This window comes from Anolis sagrei, chromosome 2 (genome assembly GCF_037176765.1).
Source record: "Anolis sagrei isolate rAnoSag1 chromosome 2, rAnoSag1.mat, whole genome shotgun sequence".
Taxonomy (NCBI): Eukaryota; Metazoa; Chordata; class Lepidosauria; order Squamata; family Dactyloidae; genus Anolis; species Anolis sagrei.
This window is the reverse complement of record NC_090022.1, coordinates 52,928,532-52,949,544: the sequence shown is the minus strand read 5'-3', so window position 1 is coordinate 52,949,544 and position 21,013 is coordinate 52,928,532. Positions and strand designations below refer to the sequence as shown.

Sequence of the window (21,013 nt, the reverse complement as noted above, 5' to 3'; positions counted from 1 at the left end):
TGAAACTACTTAGCATATTATATTGAAGAGCCCCAACAGAAAATAACGAGTATTCCTTTCCTAAGAAAATTCTTTAAAATTTATGGGGTTGCCATAAATTGACAGGTGACTTCAAAACACATACAAATACATAAATCATCTAGTATAACAAAAGGAAACTTGAAAATTCAGCAACACACTACAATGTTCAATTATTTTCTCACTTTTTAAACAGTTTTCTTCAGTTTAGTGCCAAACAAATCTCCAAGGAATCTCTCCTTTTAAAATATTATTGGCTTACATGTTAATGAAGTCTTATCATCCTTCCATTAAAGGAAAAGGTTGTACTAACTCGTGACAAGTAGTCTTGTGGTAAGCACCATATTATCATTGTTTGTTTTTCATCCGATACATCTTTATGCAAAACTGACACAGGTTTCAAAGATGACAACACCCCTTGTCATGTAGCATTGCTCTTTTATTTTTCTAATTTATCTTGTGCTAAAAAAGATTATTATTTTTCTCATTTTCCAAATTAGCACAATCTATCTCCCGTATGCAATCAGTTTATCAGTAACATGTCTTTTGACCAGATAATGCAATTTCAATACATTCAATGATGAGAGTTTTCTTCATACAGCACTCACGATGACATTTTGGTGTCATTCTGAATGTCTTGCCTCCTTTCCGATTATACATCTACACTGTAGAATCAATGCAGCTTGACACCACTCTTAACTGCCATGACTCAGTGCCATGGTATCCTGAGAGTTATAGTTTGGTGGTACACCAGCATTCTATGGCAGAAAAAGCTAAAGACCTTGGAAAGATACAACTCCCCTGATTCCATAGCATTGAGCCATGACAGTTAAAGTGGTGTCAAACTGCATTAATTCTGCCGTGCAGATGCACTCCCAAGTTTATGGAATTAGATTGGTAAACTGGTTAGAACAGGTACATACATTGAATATTTACTTGCCTGCAGTCAGGAGTTGAGATTGCATTACTACTGTCCTTCAGACTTCATTTTAACACTTTGCACTTGCTACTTCAGGTTTTTCTTCAGAATCTTTCTCAAAAAAAGTCTGGGAGTAATATTGCATCACTAGTTGCCACCTTGAGAAGGGTTCTGGCAAAAATGGGGGGGGGGGGTGTTTCCATGTTGTGAAGAGGGCTTTCAGTGCAATTTTCAGGCAAATCTAGTACCAGTTTATAAAATTGAGGCTTTAAAGGATAGAAAGAGCTTCAGGTGCTACAAATGGGATGGGGGCAGCATTCACATTCAGGATCCAAGGCACACTTTCCCTACCTGGTGTGATACATCTGATCAGTAACACAGCCATTCTGTTTCCTTTCTACTAGCTGTTTGATTCTTTGCTTCCTTCATTTTCACATCCAATTCTCCATCCAATCTTAGTGAGCACCATCAGTTTTCACTGGCTGGTCTCTGAGTTCCTTTCTGCGTTTTCCTGTGGGTTGAGATCAAGAACAGATGTCCCCATCCACAGTTAGCATGTAGGATTTCTTTCTTGTATGGGAAGCTCTTACTTCTGTCCCATAAACGTACAAACCAGAAGATTTGCTGAGAGATAACATTCTCTGTACATTCCTTATTCTTTTATGCTTCTATCTCAAGCTCTGCTGCATTCCTCCTCATAATATTCAGCAAAACAAATTTTACACCCTTGCGAACTTCAGGGTTATCATCAATTTATTGATATTGAGCTGTAAATGGACAAGCATGGGAATACTTGAATTAAAAGCCAGGAGTATTAATATGTATTTCATGAATTTCCATTTTCACATGGAAACCCATTTAATTTAATGTGATCTTTTTTGCTTGTTGGGTTCCTTCAGCTAATTTCCAACTTATTCTGACCCTAAACCTGAGACAGTGTGACTTGCTCAGTGGGTTTTTATGGCTGGGTACAAGTTTTAAACCACTGTACCTATTTCATCCTATAGCTATTCATGAGAAGTTACCTACAAAGATGGGTAGTAATCTGATTTCTAAATGATATTGAGATTGGTGCTAATTTTAATTGTATTTTTTGTAAACAGCAAGAACACATTTTATGTATTTTAACTATATTTGCCCTTGTTAGTACTTGAATAGGAAACTGCTAACAAATTCCTGGTTCTGTGAGCTACATTTCAAGGGAAGGAATCAACAAAAATATGTTCATAATTCTTGCCTTAAAAACCCTTTATTAAATTCAAGGGGTTGCCATGAGTCAATAGGTGATGTAAAAGTACATGCACATATCTACAAGTCATCTTGAGTCCCAATTTGGAAAAAAAGTGGGATATTAAAAATAATGACAACAACAAACATTTAATAAGGTTTTCTGGTTTTTGCACTGGCTGTTACATTTCCCGAAATGATTAAAGTGTTAATGATAAACTAACTTTGCTAGTTTAGGTAAGATTTAGCTATCTTTTTTCATGAACCTTGTGTACAGCACTGCTACAGAAAGTCCTTTACATAATGTATTTTAAACCATATCTAAAATTTAACATTTCTAGCATGGTAAAATTGTTCTGTAAGAAATAAAAGTGTCCCTTAGGTTTTACAAACAATAAAGGCTCTATTTTTATACTTTCTCTTATTCTTTTTGCAGGTGAAAGATCTATTTCATTCTATGTCGGTAGAATATAGTGCTCTAGAACTTGATAAGACGGGTAAGTGGCCTAGTATGTCACAAAACTTTGAGAAGAAAGATGCTGAGTCATTGGAAAGAATACAGAATTCTGATACATATGGATGAATATAATCCTGAAACAAGCATTTTGAGATGAATAGGAAAATACATCTTGAATTAAATGACAGGTGCTTTCAACTAGTTCTACTGCTGGCCCATTCTGGAAATTGTAGAGCATTCTTTTTTACCTGTTCTATACTGAATTGGTTTACTTTGGTGGGGTTATAAGTATTTACTACACATATCATTGCATGTTTATTGAAAAGTAAATTCCACTACATTCATTGGGGCACACGGCTACACTAATGATTTTGCAGAGTGCTCATATAGAACATAGCGTATTCAGTTCACATGCCAGCTACTATGTGGGAGGACCTGGAACCAGACAGAAAAGAAAAGAAGAGTGATACAAGAAAAAGAAAACTTCCTCATAGATATCCATTTAGTAACTTAAAGCAAGGATACAGCTTAATGTGTACTGAGGTTTGTTCTTTTTGTCTTGTGTACTTTAATTTATGACATTGTTGGTATCTTTTTTCTGTATCCCTTTGCCAATTGGGTCAAAAGGCAGGCTTGAATTTTTAAAATAGGGTTACATTTGGATGAAAAGTATAGAACTGATACTGTTTCAAGTACGGAATTACCTTCATGCATGTGAAGAGTTGAAAAGACAAGTTGTCAGAACACACACCATCTTGTCTTTTGTATAAATTCCCAATGAAGTTATTAAACCCGAGGCTTACCAAAATCCACTTGAGCTGCATTTGTATATTCCTAGGCTTGGGTTTCTGTTAGTTCATAATTACAGTGTGTGTGTTAAGTAGGACTTCACTCCTAAAAGACACTGCATTGGTTAATAGTCTATTTTAGCCTTCTCAGTAAAGCATACTGCCTCATTACTACTATACTGAAATATATTTGCAAAATCCTCAAGGCTATTATGATACTTGTAGTAGGAGTTGCTGCTTTTTTAGGACAAGGATTCTTAATTTGGGGTACTACTCTTGCTCTAAAATTTCCATGGATAGACTCCAAGGGATCAATGAAGTCTTTTTTGCATTTTTCTGGGGGATAGGAATTTTATTGCCTTTGTAGATTCTCAAAGGATTCTGTGTCCCAGAAAAAGAATAAAAACCAATGTGTTAGAACACTGAAGGAAATTAGAACAGTCCTGTAACAGCCTAAGAGTGGACATGCTTTATTTGTCATAGGCTTTCATGGACTGCAGTGCAGTTGTTTACATTTCTTTTACAAAGTAGTCTGTGGTCTATGAACCAGGAGAACCTAAAAGAAGCACCCAACTCCTATACTCTCTCAACTGCAGTGTTGCTTCTGGCCTTTTTGAAAGTTTGGGTGGGAAAATGGTGGGAGTGTCCAGGGATGGCTGGCCCCCTGAGTAGGCACTGGTACTTTTTCCTTTTTGTAGAACAGTCATCAACTTATCAATGGATCATATCAAATTACATATTTTGTCCATGACTTATCTGGGCAGTCAATTTATACACGAGTACAAACAGTACTTATGGTTTTGCAAGTTGCTGTCTTTGGGATTTGCTTTCTTCATGTCTGTGCCATAAGATAAAGTGTCTAAGTTGGAGGTTTTATTAAATCCAAATGCAGACAGTCTGAAGATGCTTTCCCATGGCATTTTGTGTTTTTGATATTTATATTTGGCTTTCTGCACATTTATCTTAAAAAGCATCAAGGCTTCCATTGTAATTAGGGAAATACTGGGTTGAGTCCATTTGAGTCATCTTGGTGACTGCAGTTGTTTCTGCTCCTTGATTTAGCATACCTAAATGGATTTTAAGAGAGAGTTAATCTTCTTTATTGCATGTGTCATTTCAGTGAACATTGTCGTTACAATCATAGTGTTTCTATTTTGTCTCTAGATGAAGGACCCAGCATCCAAGAAGTATTACTAGAATTAACAGGCCAAAGGACTGTTCCCAATGTGTTTGTAAATGGAACACATGTGGGTGGATGTGACCAGACTTTTCAGGTAATCTTAATCTCTTCTTTGACATTGTAATGAGACCATTACTCTGGGCTTCTTCAATTAGTACCAGTTTTGTAACCTCTAATTATATAATGTAGTACTGAACAGTTGTAGCTTGATTATTTATCTACTACCTTGTTTCAGTATGAGGTTTCTTACTTTATATACTCATGTGTGAGTCTAGAAATTTTAGTGAAAAAAAATAATCTCTAAAAACCTGGGTTGACTTATTCAATGCAATGCACTCTACGTGGGGCTACCTTTGAAGACGGCCCGGAAACTTCAATTGGTCCAACATTTGGCAGCCAGACTACTAACAGGAGTGAACTACAGGGAGCAGTCTACCCCCCTGTTTAAGGAGCTCCATTGGTTGCCGTTCGTCTTCCGGTTCAATTCAAGGTGCAGGTTATCACCTATAAAGCCCTAAATGGTTTGGGACCCGCCTACCTTCGTGACCACATCTCCCTCTATAAACCTGCACGAACTTTTCGATCCTCTGGGGAGGCCCTTCTCTCACTTCCATCATCATCACAAGTACAACTTTGGGGAAGAGGGAGAGAGCCTTCTCTGCTGTGGCCCCTCGGCTCTGGAACTCACTGCCTGGTGAAATTAGGCAAGCTCCTACCTTAGCAGCTTTTAAGAGAAAAAAAACTAAAAACCTGGCTCTTTCAATGTGCTTTTGGCGAGTGAATATATTTCCCATATGCAGTCTGTTCTAATTACTGCTCCGTCCTCATGAGGCAATTTTCCCCCTACTCTTAAAGAAGGCCTAACCCTACTGTTCTGGTCCTTTTGTGTTCCTCCCTCAGAAACCCATTCTCCCTCAGAAACACATTCTACATATCTCATCCAGGGTTTTATCAGTTTTATTCCTAGTACATTTGGCCCTCCCACTGTGTTCTATTTCTCATGTTATTTTGAAATTGTTTATTTTATTTTGTTATTCCATGTATTTATTAATGATATTTTTGCTTTTTGTATTATACTGTAATTTTGGGCTTGGCGTCACGTTAGCCGCCCTGAGTCCCCTTTGGGGAGATGTGGTGGAGTATAAATAAAGTTTATTGTTATTTATTAATTATTATTCATGCGAGTATTGTATCTTAACTCTTATAAAAAAGAGTGGTAAAAGGTTAGAGCTTAGTCTTTACCAAGACAACTTAAAAGTTCACTCTACTCTTTACTGTGATGTATTCTTGCCTTTTTGTATGCCTAGGTAGGGAATGGCAGTGGCATTGACCAGAGGTGGTTGGCCCTCTGAGGCAGCATTGATGTTTTTCTTTCTTCTTGGGATGACCATTGGCAAAATCCATAATTTTGGCCCCAAAATTTGCCCTTAAACATGAGTATATACAGCAAATACAGATAGTATAATTCCAGATAGTATAATTACTGGTAGAGACGTTTGTTCTCTTGATGGGCACACCATTAGCAAACCTAATCCAAAACATTTTGTACCAGCTGTAGCTGCTTCTGGATCACCCTTGAAGTTACAAGTGTCTGAGTCATTGTAGCCAAGTTATCCTTATTCAGGAACTTCTACACTTGGGGTACTTGCCTCTGTCAGTAAAAAAAAACCACTCTGAACCATTGATATGATTCAAATTACTAGCAAAAAAGATTGATTCAGAACTATGCTTTAGATTTCACACCTGGTGTTTTCAGCCGGGGTAGGACCCCACCCACTAGGATTCAGATTCTGTTTACTCATCATTACATGACACACTGTTCCAGAATCTGCACAGTCACCTCTCTTTCTGATGTAAAAGAGAAATACTGTTGCATGTTGACAAACACTGATAGTATTTTACTCTAGATATCTTGAAAATGGTTCACCTTCATAATGTTCATAGTATTAATATAAATATTAAATAATATTGGGAATATGAACAGCCTTTCCAATTCAGTTAGGTGCCCAGGACTTCCAGTAATGTGGAAAAAATATAATTAAATTCTGTTTTGTTTTACCTTAGAACAGGCCTTCACAATTTTTGGCCCTCCAGGTGGTTTGGACTTCAGCTTCCAGAATTCCTTACCATTGCACAAGCTCGCTAGGGCTTCTGGGAGTTGGAGGCAGAAACACCTGGAGGGCTACAGGTTGAAAAGGCCTGCCTGAAAGAGGGAAACTCTAGGAATCTCTTCAGCATGACTGTGGTTGACTTCTGGCCAGAAGGGACCATAGAGTTACACTGGAAAATCAGGAGATTCCTAAAGAGAACATTTTAAATGAAATCAGTGAATTATCATATCTGAAAAAGTCATATCCCCAAATGTGGAGGGCCAGTTGTACATTAGAACTTTGTTACGCCTTTAATAGAAGTTACCAGGGATCTCAAAAGCAATTGTTGAAGTCAACTCTCTAGAACCAGCATAGTGGGTAGAATCAGACAGTAAGCAGTCTTTCTCCTGTATTATCTTGTCTATGCCAAAGCATCCTCCAATCTTCTGAAGATAATGCTAGGATGTAAACAAGGCCTTAGGGGAAAAACCAAATTAATCCAATTAGTTCCCCTTCCATTTGCAGAGGTAGGTTTTTGAGCACAAACATTTCTGTGAGTAGAAGAGTATTATTTGCAACCTTTTGCCATAGGGTTGATTTTGGAGAATTAGTAAAACATTCTGATCTTTGCATCTTGTCCTCTTATCACAGGCTTACCAGAGTGGCTTACTGCAGAGCCTTTTAGGGGATGGAAAGGGTGAAGAGCTGGAAAGCTTTGACTATGACCTGATTATTATTGGTGGAGGTTCTGGTGGACTCGCATGTTCCAAGGTAAGTAATCTGTACATCATTGCTGAGAACACCGTGCAGTTAATGCAGTGCATCTAAGTGTTCATTCGATTTATCATTTGGTAATTTTGGTTCACATCCCAGCAGTGAAACCCATTCAGTAACCTTGGGCAAGTCACACATTCTGAGCCTCAGAAGAAGGCAGTAGCAAAACTCTTGCCAAGAAAACTCTATGAAGGGCTGCCAAAGATCGGAAATGACTTGTAGGCATACAACAGCCATCTGAGCAAAGCCATAGAAAAAGCATCTTGCTTAATCTTTTGTTTTTAAAACAAAAAGGGCTGCAAAAGCTTGGGAAAAGTTGATGTTGCCTCTGAGAGATTTGAATTCTAGCCTAGTCTTGTAAATTAGCATGGAAGTAGGCTTGGTTGACTATAGTGGAATTTACTTTTCAGCCAGCATGCAGAGCTGAGCTGTCTCAAGAAGTGATTTTCTAAATTTAAAAAAATAATTGTTTGTAGTTCCCTAGAAATATTTTTACTCCCTCTGAATTATTTTTCATGGTTAGGTCATATTATAAAACTCCATTTACCATATCAAATAAACATTTTGTTGTTGAGTTAAGTTGGCAAAACCCCTGGGAAAACAACTTTTATCATCAGCAAAACAATTAAAAATGTTCCAGGTTTATCATTTAAGGAAATATATTCTTTCATGTTTGAAATTATTAGATAATATAATTAGATAATATAGTGAGATGGCCAAAGCGAGGAGGAGATGAGGAGCCTTCTAATCAAGGTGAAAGAAGAAAGCGCAAAAGCTGGGTTGCAGCTAAACATAAAAAAAACCAAGATTATGGCAACAAGAATGATTGACAACTGGAAAATAGAGGGAGAAAATGTGGAGGCCGTGACAGACTTTGTATTTCTAGGTGCAAAGATTACTGCAGATGCAGACTGTGGCCAGGAAATCAGAAGACGCTTACTTCTTGGGAGGAGAGCAATGTCCAATCTCGATAAAATAGTAAAGAGTAGAGATATCACACTGGCAACGAAGATCCGCATAGTCAAAGCCATGGTATTCCCTGTAGTAACCTACAGATGTGAGAGCTGGATCTTAGGGAAGGCTGAGCGAAGGAAGATAGATGCTTTTGAACTGTGGTGTTGGAGGAAAGTTCTGAGAGTGCCTTGGACTGCAAGAAGATCCAACCAGTCCATCCTCCAGGAAATAAAGCCCGACTGCTCACTGGAGGGAAGGATACTAGAGACAAAGTTGAAGTACTTTGGCCACATCATGAGGAGACAGGAAAGCCTAGAGAAGACAATTATGCTGGGGAAAGTGGAAGGCAAAAGGAAGAGGGGCCGACCAAGGGCAAGATGGATGAATGGCATCCTTGAAGTGACTGGACTGACCTTGAAGGAGCTGGGGGTGGTGACGGCCGACAGGGAGCTCTGGCGTGGGCTGGTCCATGAGGTCATGAAGAGTCAGAGACGACTGAACGAATTAACAACAACATAGTGAGAGGGAGAGCATAATACAAGTAGAAAAGAGACCTGGAAATAAGAGCAATAGCAGTTTAGCAAGTAAATAGCTAGGATGTAATAGCATCTTTACTTTATTTTATTGTTAAATCTAAACTCCAGGCTGCTAAAGTTCAAATAAAACAGAATGAAAGATAAACAAATCAAAACACGTATGTAAAATGGAAATCACAGCAATTAAACACCTTCAATAGTAAACTAGCTTAGATGTCAAAGACCTGTCTTAATTTTTAAAATCTTCCCTTTCTGGTAAACCAATGAAAGAAGAGCCAGCCAGGCAGTTCCATAGGCTTGGAGTGACTACCAAAAAAGTCCTTCCTTGCACCTCTCTATCAGTGGTCCCCAAGTCATGTCAAATGTAAAAATGTGTGTTTGATAAATTGAGTTGGCATTTGAGCCTGTGCCTGCTTTTTTGTCACAAATGATACCTTTGCCACCCCTTAAGGCAAGGGTTATCTCCAGTCCATTGACAACTTCAGTTTTATGCTATTTATTAATTAAGTGCATTTTCCTGGGGATGGGATAGAATATTTTCCTCAGGTATTTAAAGAGGTCCATGCTCTTCCTCCAGGTTAAGTACTACTGTTTAAAATATGATACATTTCATGAATGCATTTCTAAATAGTTCACTGGAAAGCAATTTGTCTTACATCTTCTTTCCAGGAAGCTGCAACTTTAGGAAAGAAAGTCATGGTACTAGACTATGTTGTACCAACACCAATTGGTACTACATGGGGTAAGTTTTTAATCAGTTCCCCTATTATTGCTTATTAAATTTGCTTGCATTATCTTTTTTTTATTCATGTTTCTTGCTGTCTTGCTGGGTGTGGTTAGTTCTTGAATAGATGCTTGATGAGAAAATATTTGTGATCATTATAATTCCCAACATAGAAAGATACGTTGCGACAGAACCTTCCTCCTTCTCCCCTCTCTTCCTCCTTCAAACTGGTTCTGAGGGCTTCTCAGTCAACTGGAACCAATTTTAGGGATATACCGGAGATTGTAGTGGAAAAAGCAACTTGCTCGGTTTTTTATTACACTGTAGTGACTCATAGTTAGTAATTTTATGTGAAATGGCCGTTCTCTGTAAACACGTTTTCACTGTCTATATTAAAATTGTATGAGATTTCAATTCAATGTATGATGCAGAATGTGTATTTCGTTATGAGAAATGGTGTGGGGAACCATTTGAAACAGACTTTTAGACAGCATGGAGGGAAGAGGAAAGCCTGATTTGCTTAGCACAACTTTGGATTTAAGCAGTTGTGATGCTTTCTACTATGTACATAGAATTGCAGAATTTAAAATAATCTTAGCTGTTACAAAGTCAAACCTGCCAATGCATTAAATCACTGCTGCAGCATTCCTGAAAGAGGCAGTGAAGCCACTTTCTTGGAAAGTTCACCTTCTTTGGCTATCTATTCTAGTCTCGATAAGTTTGTACCATATGCAAAATTAAACACACTTGCCAATTTTACCTAGGTGAACCTGCTTTCTTTAATCTGTTGCTGAGAAACTTGGTACTTTGAAAAGTGTTGTTCTCTTTCACTGTCCTATACAGAGAGTGATAATATAAAGATAAAGTATAAAGCTATATGTTTGAAAATGTCTTAAATTTCCATGTCTTGTCAAGTTGTTTCTGAGTAATGGTGATTCTAAGGCAAGCCTATCCTGTGGTATTCTTGACCAATTTGTCCAGATGAGGGTTACTTTTTCCTTCTTTTGAGGCTGATGGGCAGCAACTTGCTCAAAGATTGCCCAGTGGTGTCTGTGGCCAAGTGTAAATTTGAACTCCAAAGGTATAAGTCCAGTGTTCAAACTGCTACACTGCTCTGGATCTCACTATAGAGTAATACTGATGCCTAATGAAAAGTTGACATGCAGTAAGGGTACAGGAATGTGAATGGACAACAAAGATGCTATACATGTAATTTGTGTGCATCATGGATCACTTTTATTAAAGTAATATTAACTAAACAAGATTCTGTTTCATTGAATATATACTTTGCATTTCAGGACTTGGTGGCACTTGTGTAAATGTTGGCTGCATTCCTAAAAAGCTGATGCATCAGGCAGCCCTTTTAGGTCAAGCCTTGCAAGATTCAAGGAAGTTTGGCTGGGAATATGATGAGCAAGGTTTGTAAAAATATTCATTGATAAGGAGAGGAATGACTTGATGTGTTTTTCAAGCTTGGGAGCAAAGCCCTGTAACTGATAAAATTAGATAAGCAGTTTGTATCTCTTAAAGGAAACACTGTCTTTCTCCCTCCACCCTTTCTTCACAGCCTTAGGACTGTGACTGCTTCCATGTTATTTTTATTTGTCATATTTAATGAAGAGCAGGAAACCTAGGCAATGAAATGTCAGATTTTTTAAAGTGTATCCAATTGTTTTTTATTGCCAGTAGTTTTTTTAAAAAAAAATGTTGACAATCATTAAGGTTCAAGTGAGATTATTTTAAATTGTCTGGGTTTGCTATATTGTTTTCAGATTTAACCAGTTGGAACAAATAAACAGTTCTACAATTGTGTCTTATTTCTCACATAGTTAAACACAACTGGGAGACCATGGTTGAAGCGATTCAGAATTATATAGGATCCTTGAACTGGGGTTATCGGGTGGCCTTGCGCGAGAAGACTGTAACATACCTCAACGCTTATGGGGAGTTTGTTGGGCCACACAAAATCAAGGTAACTACAGAGTATTGCTCTCATTAACCTTTAGTCTTCTTAAAGGCTTTGCTTGCATAACACAGCCCAACCTCTTCCTGGGGTTGTTTGGGATGCTGATTCCAAAAACTGCATTGGATTGATTACATCAGCTCTAATTTCTTAAATATGGTTAACATGGTTTTCTAGGGGCGAGCTGATGGTGATTGGTGTGATGCATTGTTCTGTATCTCAAAACCTAGATGTGATAGGAGAAAACTGATGCCATTTTTGGAATCGCAGGTCAAATATACTCAGAAATAGGATTAACTTTTGAAGCACCAAAATGTGTGTTTAGACTGATACTTTATACAAACTATTAGTTAAATGCCTCAAAGTAATAAATAAACAGGAGGGACTGGCAACATCCAGTGATTAAGATGTGGATTTGGAAGAATCACATGGTTTTATTTCTGAAATGAACATGTATCAGTAAAAATACTTGAATGGCATTGGTCAGGCAAAGAAAAGGGGGATACAAATTGAGTATCCCTTATCTGAAATGCTTAGGACAGTTATGTTTCGGGTTTTGCATTGTTGGAATGCCTATTGTTGCACATATGTACATAATGAGGTATCTTTTAAGATGCAGGCCAACTCTAAACACTTAATTCATGTATATTCCATATATATCTTATACATTTAGACTTAAGGTAGTTTCATACACATTGTTTTAATGTTTTTGTGTATGAAACAAAGCTTATGTACATTGAACGCATCAGAATGCAAAAAGTGTCACTATCTGTGACCTATCCAAACTATTTTGGATTTGACACATTTCAGAATTCCAGATAAAGATTGTTCAACCTTTCCTACAGACGCATTAGTACTTATATGGAAGACAGACGCAGAAGACATTAAATACATGTATATGCCTCATATCAAATTGTTTACAAAATAACTCACAAAGAAATAATACATTGAACCAGATTATATTGTATGCATATGTAGTTTATATACATACACACACGCACACACACACACACACACACACACACATATATAATACCACCAGGCAGAGAATGTAAAGCCCTTAGTTTAGATAACATAAATTGTTTATACTTTGTAGTTAACATGTTTTGATATTTAGGATGTAGCAGTATTATTCTAGAAAAAAGCATTTTAAATCTTTTGTTGTTGATGTTTTGCAAGCAAGCAAAGCCCTGTGGAAACAACTGTCACAATGCTAACCCCTCCATTGGGAAAATAGCTTAGAAAGAAGTTGTTGATGATGATGTTTTGTTTGTTGTTGTTGTTTTGTATGTTTGTATGTAGGTTTTGTTGTACTCTGTCTAAATAAAAAATTTAATAGATGTTTTTTGCATGCATGTAAATACTCTGTGAATACTTAGCAAAGCAATTTGAAAATCAACATGGGGGGATTCCAAGACACTGTTTCCCCAATGGTTGTCTGGAACAGATATTTCTTATTGGGCTGCAGTTAGAAATTCCCATCATAAAGGTGAAAAATAAGCCAAGAAATATGGTGCTGGCAATATCTTATGGAAAGCACATTGACTTTTTGAAAATATCTATTTAATTTAATTCTTTTGTTTACTAGGCAACCAATAGGAAAGGACAAGAAACTTTCTACACAGCTCAGACATATGTTATTGCTACGGGAGAAAGACCTCGATATTTAGGTATTCCAGGAGACAAAGAATACTGTATTACAAGGTGAGCTGAAATGTAAAGGTTTGCCAATAAATTACAACAGTATTCTGAATTCATAAAAAAGTATTATTTGTACTAATATTTTTGTGTGTTTTTGTTTTCAGTGATGACCTCTTTTCCCTGCCCTACTGTCCTGGGAAGACACTGATTGTGGGGGCTTCTTATGTAGCTCTGGAGTGTGCAGGATTCCTTGCTGGCCTTGGTTTAGATGTCACTGTTATGGTTCGCTCCATCCTTCTTCGTGGCTTTGATCAAGAAATGGCAGAGAGGGCAGGGGCTTACATGGAGACTCACGGTGTAAAATTCATCAGGAAGTTCGTTCCTATTGAGGTAAGGATCTTCATTTCTTAAGTCAGTGAGAAAAACAATGATGCCTGGCATTTTTTCTGTAGAATACTGAGCAATACTGCATAAAGATGTAAATGTTGTGGGGTGATTCACCAAGGCAAATGTGAATGTAAAGGTGAAAAACCTGTCAGGAATACTCTTGTGGCATGAAATAAAATATCTGTCCTCATGATCATTCACACAGGTCATAAAGTTGGAAGACGGCATGCCTGGAAGACTCAAAGTGGTTGCGCAGTCCACAATTGGGCCAGACATGATCGAAGGAGAATACAATACTGTAAGGAGAAAACAATACTTGTATATTTGTGTGAATAGTAAACCAGTTTTGTTGAATGGCAACCTTTAAAAGCCTGAAGCGATATCAATACAAATACATTTGTGCTCCCTTTGGCCTTCATATTTGCATTTTCCAAGTCATGGTATAGAAGTGTTAGCTGAGATAAATTTTTGATAACTTTGAAATTATTTAATAGCTAAATTTATGAAAAAAAATTGCTTGAGATAATCTTTTCACACAAGGCTGTCCAGTTATATATTATTCATTTTGTGCAGGTTTTGATAGCTGTGGGTCGTGATGCTTGCACCAGGAATATTGGCCTGGACAAAATTGGTGTGAATATTAATCCAAAGTGAGTATTCTAAGGCTTTGTTTTCTCCCAAAATCCACGGATATTTTTATGGATGTTTACCTCGATGGTTAACAGATCGTTCCTGTCGTTTTGCCCCCATAAATGCACATGATTTTCAGAAGTCATTTGAAAAACTTTTAAAAATTAACAAGTGGAATTCTAAATATTGAGAATGATTGTCTTAAGCATTGCTATCAATTTGAATTTTAAATTAGTTTTTTGTCTGTAAACACTTGCACTTCACTAGCATCTATGCTTAAGATTCAACACCGTTCCTTTTTCTGAAAATTCTTCAATGGCTTAACTGATTGAAACTGGCATTCTGAACTAATAAGGAAGGGGTGTCATCTTTTTGGATTAAATTGTCATTTGAAATTGCTTGGAGGAACATTTGAATTGCATCCAGCATTGTTCTTTAGGCAGTGATATGTGTTGGACTGTGTGAAGCTGCCATTATAAAGATAAATCTAGTTTATTACAGGCCACGAGCTTTATGATACAGTTTCCAATGGAAGACCATAGAGTCATGCTGGAGGATGTAGAAAGGTGTTCTGCCACATAAAACAATACTTTATTGAGATTTATGTGATACCAACAATAGATAAATACACAAAAATAGTTTTTATCCATGATTTTTCACTTTCACAGGGGTCTGTGCCCATCTCTAGTGCAGATATCCTCAAACTGTGACCCTCCAGCTGTTTGGACCTCCAACTCCCAGACGCCTTAACAAGCTTCTTCAATTGTCAGGAATTCTGGGAGTTAAAGGCCCAAACAGCTTGAGGGCCACAGTTTGAGGATGCCTGCTCTAGTGGGTGTGAAGGTCTGAGTATACTTTTTAGATAGAAAATGCTGTAATATAAAGCTATAATGCTGTAATATTTTTTTTACTTCCTTAAAAAGGAATGGAAAAATACCTGTAAGTGATGAGGAGCAAACCAATGTGCCTTACGTCTATGCTGTTGGAGATGTTTTGGAAGGAAAACTTGAACTTACACCAGTTGCCATACAGGCAGGCAAGCTTTTGGCCCGCAGACTTTTTGGAGGAAGCTCCATAAAGGTAAATCTTTTTTTAAAAAGTTTGAATATATATTCATTGATTTTAACTGATTTTAATATCCATTATATTTAATTCTGTTTTAATGATTATATATTTGTAGATTTTAAATTGTATTGAAATGTTTTTAATGCATCTCCTTGTGGAGAGAAAAAGAAGGGTATAAATAAACATAGTAGTAGTAGTAGTAGTAGCAGTAGTAGTAATATAAATCTATACTTCTTGGTATTGGCAGCTGTACATTTGGACAAAGAATTGGGTTAGGTTACAAAATTGTGTTTTGTTATGATTGAGAGTTGGGTTTTTTAAATTTTTCTTTTCATCTGATTAAAGTGCTCAAACATGTTTTTTTTTTCCAAAATTTGAAATCAATGCTATGATATTATGTTATAGCTAGTCAAGACTTATGAGCAATTGCTAGACTCAACTACTTCTATGCTTGGGTTCAAGAGTTCAGTGAAAGATAGGGCTAATATTGTGATGATACAACAACAGTCACAATAGCATTGGTGACCATCACTTGTTCACAAGAAAGATTAGAATTACTGCACAGGATGGAAATGAATGACAGGAGAGCAGTGGTATAATGGCAGTAACAAGTCCCAGGCATCCTTGGGGTTGCTGTGGTTGGTTTGAAATATTAAGCTTACATGTCTGTGTACATGTGTCCTTTCAAGAAGCACTGCTTCTTTGTTGAAGCATATATCCTTGTTTGTGCTTTCAATTTTAGTGTGACTACATCAATGTGCCAACCACAGTGTTCACACCCCTGGAATATGGATGCTGTGGTTTACCAGAGGAACGGGCTATTGAACAACTTGGGCAAGAAAACGTAGAGGTGAGATAAATTTCAAGCTAGCCATGTGTACTTATGCATATAGTGTGTGAGGTGTACATGTTCAGCCACATCATGCTTTCTAACTTTTTCCTTTAGATGAATTATACATGTGTTACCAATAACTGGTATGTCATTTTCCCTTTTGAGAAGTACTAAGCACCAGAAAGCTGAAGGACTTGTGTCCTTTCACTCCTGTTGTTTCCATTGTTGAAAAAGCAGTTCCCCTCATTGCAAGAAATGTATTTTCCTAGCCATGCTCTTTTAGGAATTAATTCATAGAAGCATAGAGTTGAAAGAGACCATATGGGCCATCCAGTCCAGCCCTGTGTTTAGGACTGCTGGTTAATCTACATGTATTGGATGGCTGCTGTGATACATCTTAAATGAAGCACCATTGTTAGCCATTTTTAATGTAATGTCTCATAATTTGTTTTTAGGGTATAGATAGTAATGTTTATTTATGTTTTAGTCTTTATGTCTTAATGGGTTTTTCTGTATTAATTTGATTTGTTCTACTGCTGAACAACTTTTACAGCTAGGAAGTTATTGCTAATGTTCGGGTGGAATCTCCTTTCCTGTAATTTGAATCCATTGTTCCGAGTCCCTAATGACATGCTACCCTGCTTGGGATATTTCTTGGCAACATAAATGAGAAAATGCTTTGATTTTTTTTTTTTACTTGCTGAGAGGCAGTATACTATTCCTTGAAGGACAGTTTGACCTCCCCTTTGATGTCCATTTTCACTTACCCATGATCCAAAAAATATTCTCCCTCCTCAAGATCTTTATGGACCTCTCTAGGTCCTCCAGTATGATTCTATGAAATGTTTCTGATTCAAATATAGTTGTAATATAGTGTTAGCTATTATTCATGGTTTCAGGTATCTATGACAGGTCATCTAATGTATCTGCCTGAAGACACAGGGATTTTACTGTATTCTAAAATAAATCTTTACTGTTCCTAAGAACAGAATATATCTGTTCAACTGTTAATGCAATACCTCTTTTAAAATTTTACATAAGGTTATTCCTGCCCTAGTTTGAAAATGTCAGTCTCTTCAAGCTTCTCTGAACAATGGGTATACCCAAAGAGTACATATGGGAAATGGTGCTGGAGCTGTAACCTCCACTTATTCCATATTGGAATAAGTTTTTTTAAAAAAAGATATGGATTCATGTTACAGATTTTTGATTATAATGTTGGACATATATGAAAATCCCCGACATTATGGTCCATATTTATCTAAATATTTTAAGCCAACTGAAAAGTGTGTTTTAACTAAAAGACGTAATAAAATATAGTGCTATGTGTTGCTTAACTCCTATTTTTAGTTTAAGATTATTGGAAGCCTAAGGGCTTCCAATAAAGATGTGTGAAGATTTTTTTGCTAATTACCAGCTTTAATTTCTTTTTAGGTATATCACAATCTATTTTGGCCGCTTGAATGGACAATACCTAACAGAGACAACAATACCTGCTATGGAAAAGTTATCTGCAATAAGCTTGACAATGTATGTATTTTGATCTAAACATTTCCACCCTAATTTGCTTTAACAATCTAAACTCTGACAACAAGTATATATAGCTCTATTACATGTATTCGTATATGTAGGTCAGGAGGCAAGCATCACTGTATCATATTAAAAGCAGGAATAAAGCTTAGTTTCTGAAGCTTGGTTAAGAGGTGTGGACAGATTCCGATCTTATGTCTTTTCCATCCTCTAATTTTTATTTGTGGTTTCAAAGCATTTTACTTCCTGCTTTCCTCACATACCCTGATCATGTAATGTGTGGGAACCTATGCTCAGGAAAGCGAACTTTTCACTTAATAGAGCCTTGCTGTCTTTCCATTAATTAACTGAAAATTCATTTTAAGCTTCAATTTCTGCTAATCAGTTTGTCATAAAAGCAAATCTCAACAGGTCTCGTGTGTGTGTGTGTGTGTGTGTGTGTGTGTGTGTGTGTGTGTGTCAATTTTTTTGCTCCTGGAACAAAATCATGTTAATATTAATTCAGTCTAGATATTTTCAGCTGTTCACATAATAAGTTAAGACAAATAAATAAAATGAACATGTTGTTGGCTTCACCCAAGTTAAGTGTTGCCGGGGTGTGTGTTTGAAATAAATCAAAAAATAGAAGTTCCTGAAAGCAGCTGCCTACAGTGGAAAGGAATATTTTAACTGGTCTGTTTTTTATTTGTTCTCCAACCCCAATTCCTTTTAAACAAAGAACCGTGTAATAGGACTTCATGTTCTTGGACCTAATGCTGGGGAGATTACCCAAGGTTTTGGTGCAGCGATGAAATGTGGCATCACCAAGGCGATACTTGATGAAACAATCGGCATACATCCAACATGTGCAGAGGTAATAATAACTGCATTCTCCTGAAAATTTTGTAATCTGCACTGCCTGTTTTGATGCATCTGGAAATGATTTGCCTCTTCGTCTTGATGTCCTAAATATCCATTTAAACAGGCACCCATGTCCTATTACAATTGCATCTTGCAGTGCTCATTTCCTCCTGCTCCCCCCTTTAATATATTTGTTTAAAATTGTCTAGAGCATGGGGTCTCCTTAGTTCAGTGGTTCCCCACCTTATTTTGATCAGGGACTACTCTCCAACATTAGTATCAAAAGGATTATGAATCGGTTTTTGGGCAACTTTAGATTCAGTTTAGTTATTTGAGGTGCTGATTTAGAAAATTGTATTGGACAGACCACATCAGCTCTTGTTTCTGATATAGAACATATGCAACCCAGTAGTAGTCAGCTGCATGCCCACAGAAAACCATATTTAATAATCTAGAGCTGAAGTGATAGTTGTAATCTTTCATGGGCAGTCAGCCTCTCCCCTCCGAACATACCCGGTGCCTCAGCACTATAAGAGGGTTTTGCCAGACAAGTTGCTCTCTTTGTGTGTGGTTTTGAGGTAATGGTGTAGTAATGGTGAGGCCTCAGACCTTATTTTCATTCTTGCGGACCACTGGTGGTCCATGGACCACAAGTTGGGAACCACTACCTTAGCTCAATGTTGGGGTCTCAGAAAATTTGGCAGTGATAGACCTTGCAGAAAATGCTTCATCTGTATTTCATAAAAAAGGGAAATTGGACTGTTTAGCAAGCCTTGATTGATTTATTTTCAGTCAGTGTTTGATTTTACACCTATTCTGTATATCTCTGGACCCTGGGTCGTGTAAAAATTACTTGAGTGGAAAGGGGGTCTGGAGCATCTGTATAATTTGAAAGTATAGTAGTTGAAGACACATGGTTCCCATTTAGCAAGAAATCCTTCATTAGACAAACTTTAATGTTTTGGAACCATGCTTTTAAGTGCCAAGACCCCACCACTTCGTTTTGATTCCCCCCCTTCTCCTTCTCTTACAAAGTGTTAGACAGATTCTCATTGTTGGGCTTTAGTTCCAGTCATGCAGATAGAATGGTATTATTGGATTTGTAGATTTTGAAAAGTAAGGATCTTTAAAATAATTGTTTCATTCTTTTTCAGGTGTTCACTACGATGGATATTACAAGAGCCTCAGGGAAAGATATTGCTCAAAGTGGCTGCTGAGGTTAAACCCTGCTGTTTTAATTGTTTCCTTTTGCTCCACTTAACTATATTGAGAGTTTTAAGATGCACACAAACACATGTGGGTGAAGAAATATCAGACAGCAGTAGAGTGCATTTCTGAAACTTGTCTTAAAGGTAGTGGGTGTCTACAGGAAGCAATTTAAAACAGCAGGGTTAACTTTCATCTTGACTTTCTTAGAAGGGCACATAAGTGTATTTTTGAAGTTTTGGCTCTGAACCCCAATTGGAGGCGAGTCATGACGGATGACTTCTATGTAAAGTTGGGAAAACCAATTCGTCCAAGTCAAACAAGTAGATTCCTCTCGAGGAACCTCTTCAGTTGCACAAGTGAAGTTTAATATTCTTTGTTTTAGTGCTTTTGTATGAATGTATCAGGAACAGCTGAAGGCTTAGTTGGTAACTTTTGCTAGCAGCTCCTCTCAACTACCATCAATCAACAGTATGTTTTATCTGTTGTTGACATGAATGATGAGGTCTGTTTGCAGTGTTTATAAATATCTCTCTTTAAATTGACATAAATTTGAAAATAAGCAAACAAAGTTTAAAGCATTTTTCTTTATATGCCTCAGAGCTCACGTGATACATAATGGGGTAGTTTTGTTTAATGTGCTATCTGTTTAGTCGCCAGAAGAAAACTGTCATCCTGAGACATTCAATTACCAATTTTTACAGATTTTTGTGGCCTAGATTATTTTAGCAGAAAAAGATGCAAAATGTCTTTTTTCTTAAGTGATTGACTATCATCTCCAAATTCCTCTCACAATTTTCACAAGTGAAAAAAATATCCCAAGTTAAATTGGAATAAGTTCACAGTAACTTAATCTTGTTCCCATTTATATACCATAACTAAATTATTTTCATCCATAAAATCAAATGCATTTGGTTTAGATCACGTGTGCAAGTACTTTGCTTGATTATCCACAAGCATCCATTCATTTTGCTTTGTAAAATTCCTAGTACCATGAATCCTTCTGGACAGTCCATTTACTTTGAAGTATTTTGGTTGGATTTAGTTTGTTTTGTCTAAATATGTGTTCTGAAATGCTTTTTCAAAAGCTGTATCATATAAACAGTTTTTTTTTAACTATTTATGACGCATCATGGAATTTAAAGTTCAATAAAAGAGTAATTGTCACATGATATACAGTGTCGCATTCTTAAGAAAAATGAATCTTTCACTACTGGAATATATTTTGACACTCTACAAGTGAAGAGAACCA

The 21,013-nt window shown here is 36.9% G+C and overlaps 1 protein-coding gene across 1 annotated transcript in view; it reads left to right on the top strand.

The window, feature by feature from the left end:
• The window catches only part of TXNRD3 (thioredoxin reductase 3), a 29,366-nt gene extending 8,433 nt beyond the window's left edge, over positions 1 to 20,933 (top strand). Inside the window, exons 2-16 of the mRNA XM_060766199.2 lie at positions 2,601 to 2,661; positions 4,574 to 4,683; positions 7,331 to 7,450; positions 9,613 to 9,685; positions 10,966 to 11,085; positions 11,497 to 11,639; positions 13,219 to 13,334; positions 13,436 to 13,661; positions 13,864 to 13,956; positions 14,232 to 14,308; positions 15,212 to 15,368; positions 16,096 to 16,203; positions 17,620 to 17,715; positions 18,434 to 18,568; positions 19,710 to 20,933. Of these exons, the coding sequence (XP_060622182.1) occupies positions 2,601 to 2,661; positions 4,574 to 4,683; positions 7,331 to 7,450; positions 9,613 to 9,685; positions 10,966 to 11,085; positions 11,497 to 11,639; positions 13,219 to 13,334; positions 13,436 to 13,661; positions 13,864 to 13,956; positions 14,232 to 14,308; positions 15,212 to 15,368; positions 16,096 to 16,203; positions 17,620 to 17,715; positions 18,434 to 18,568; positions 19,710 to 19,772 (1,698 nt within the window). The 3' untranslated portion in view covers positions 19,773 to 20,933. The remainder of the gene's footprint in view (positions 1 to 2,600; positions 2,662 to 4,573; positions 4,684 to 7,330; positions 7,451 to 9,612; positions 9,686 to 10,965; positions 11,086 to 11,496; positions 11,640 to 13,218; positions 13,335 to 13,435; positions 13,662 to 13,863; positions 13,957 to 14,231; positions 14,309 to 15,211; positions 15,369 to 16,095; positions 16,204 to 17,619; positions 17,716 to 18,433; positions 18,569 to 19,709) is intronic.
• Positions 20,934 to 21,013: the final 80 nt, after the last annotated feature.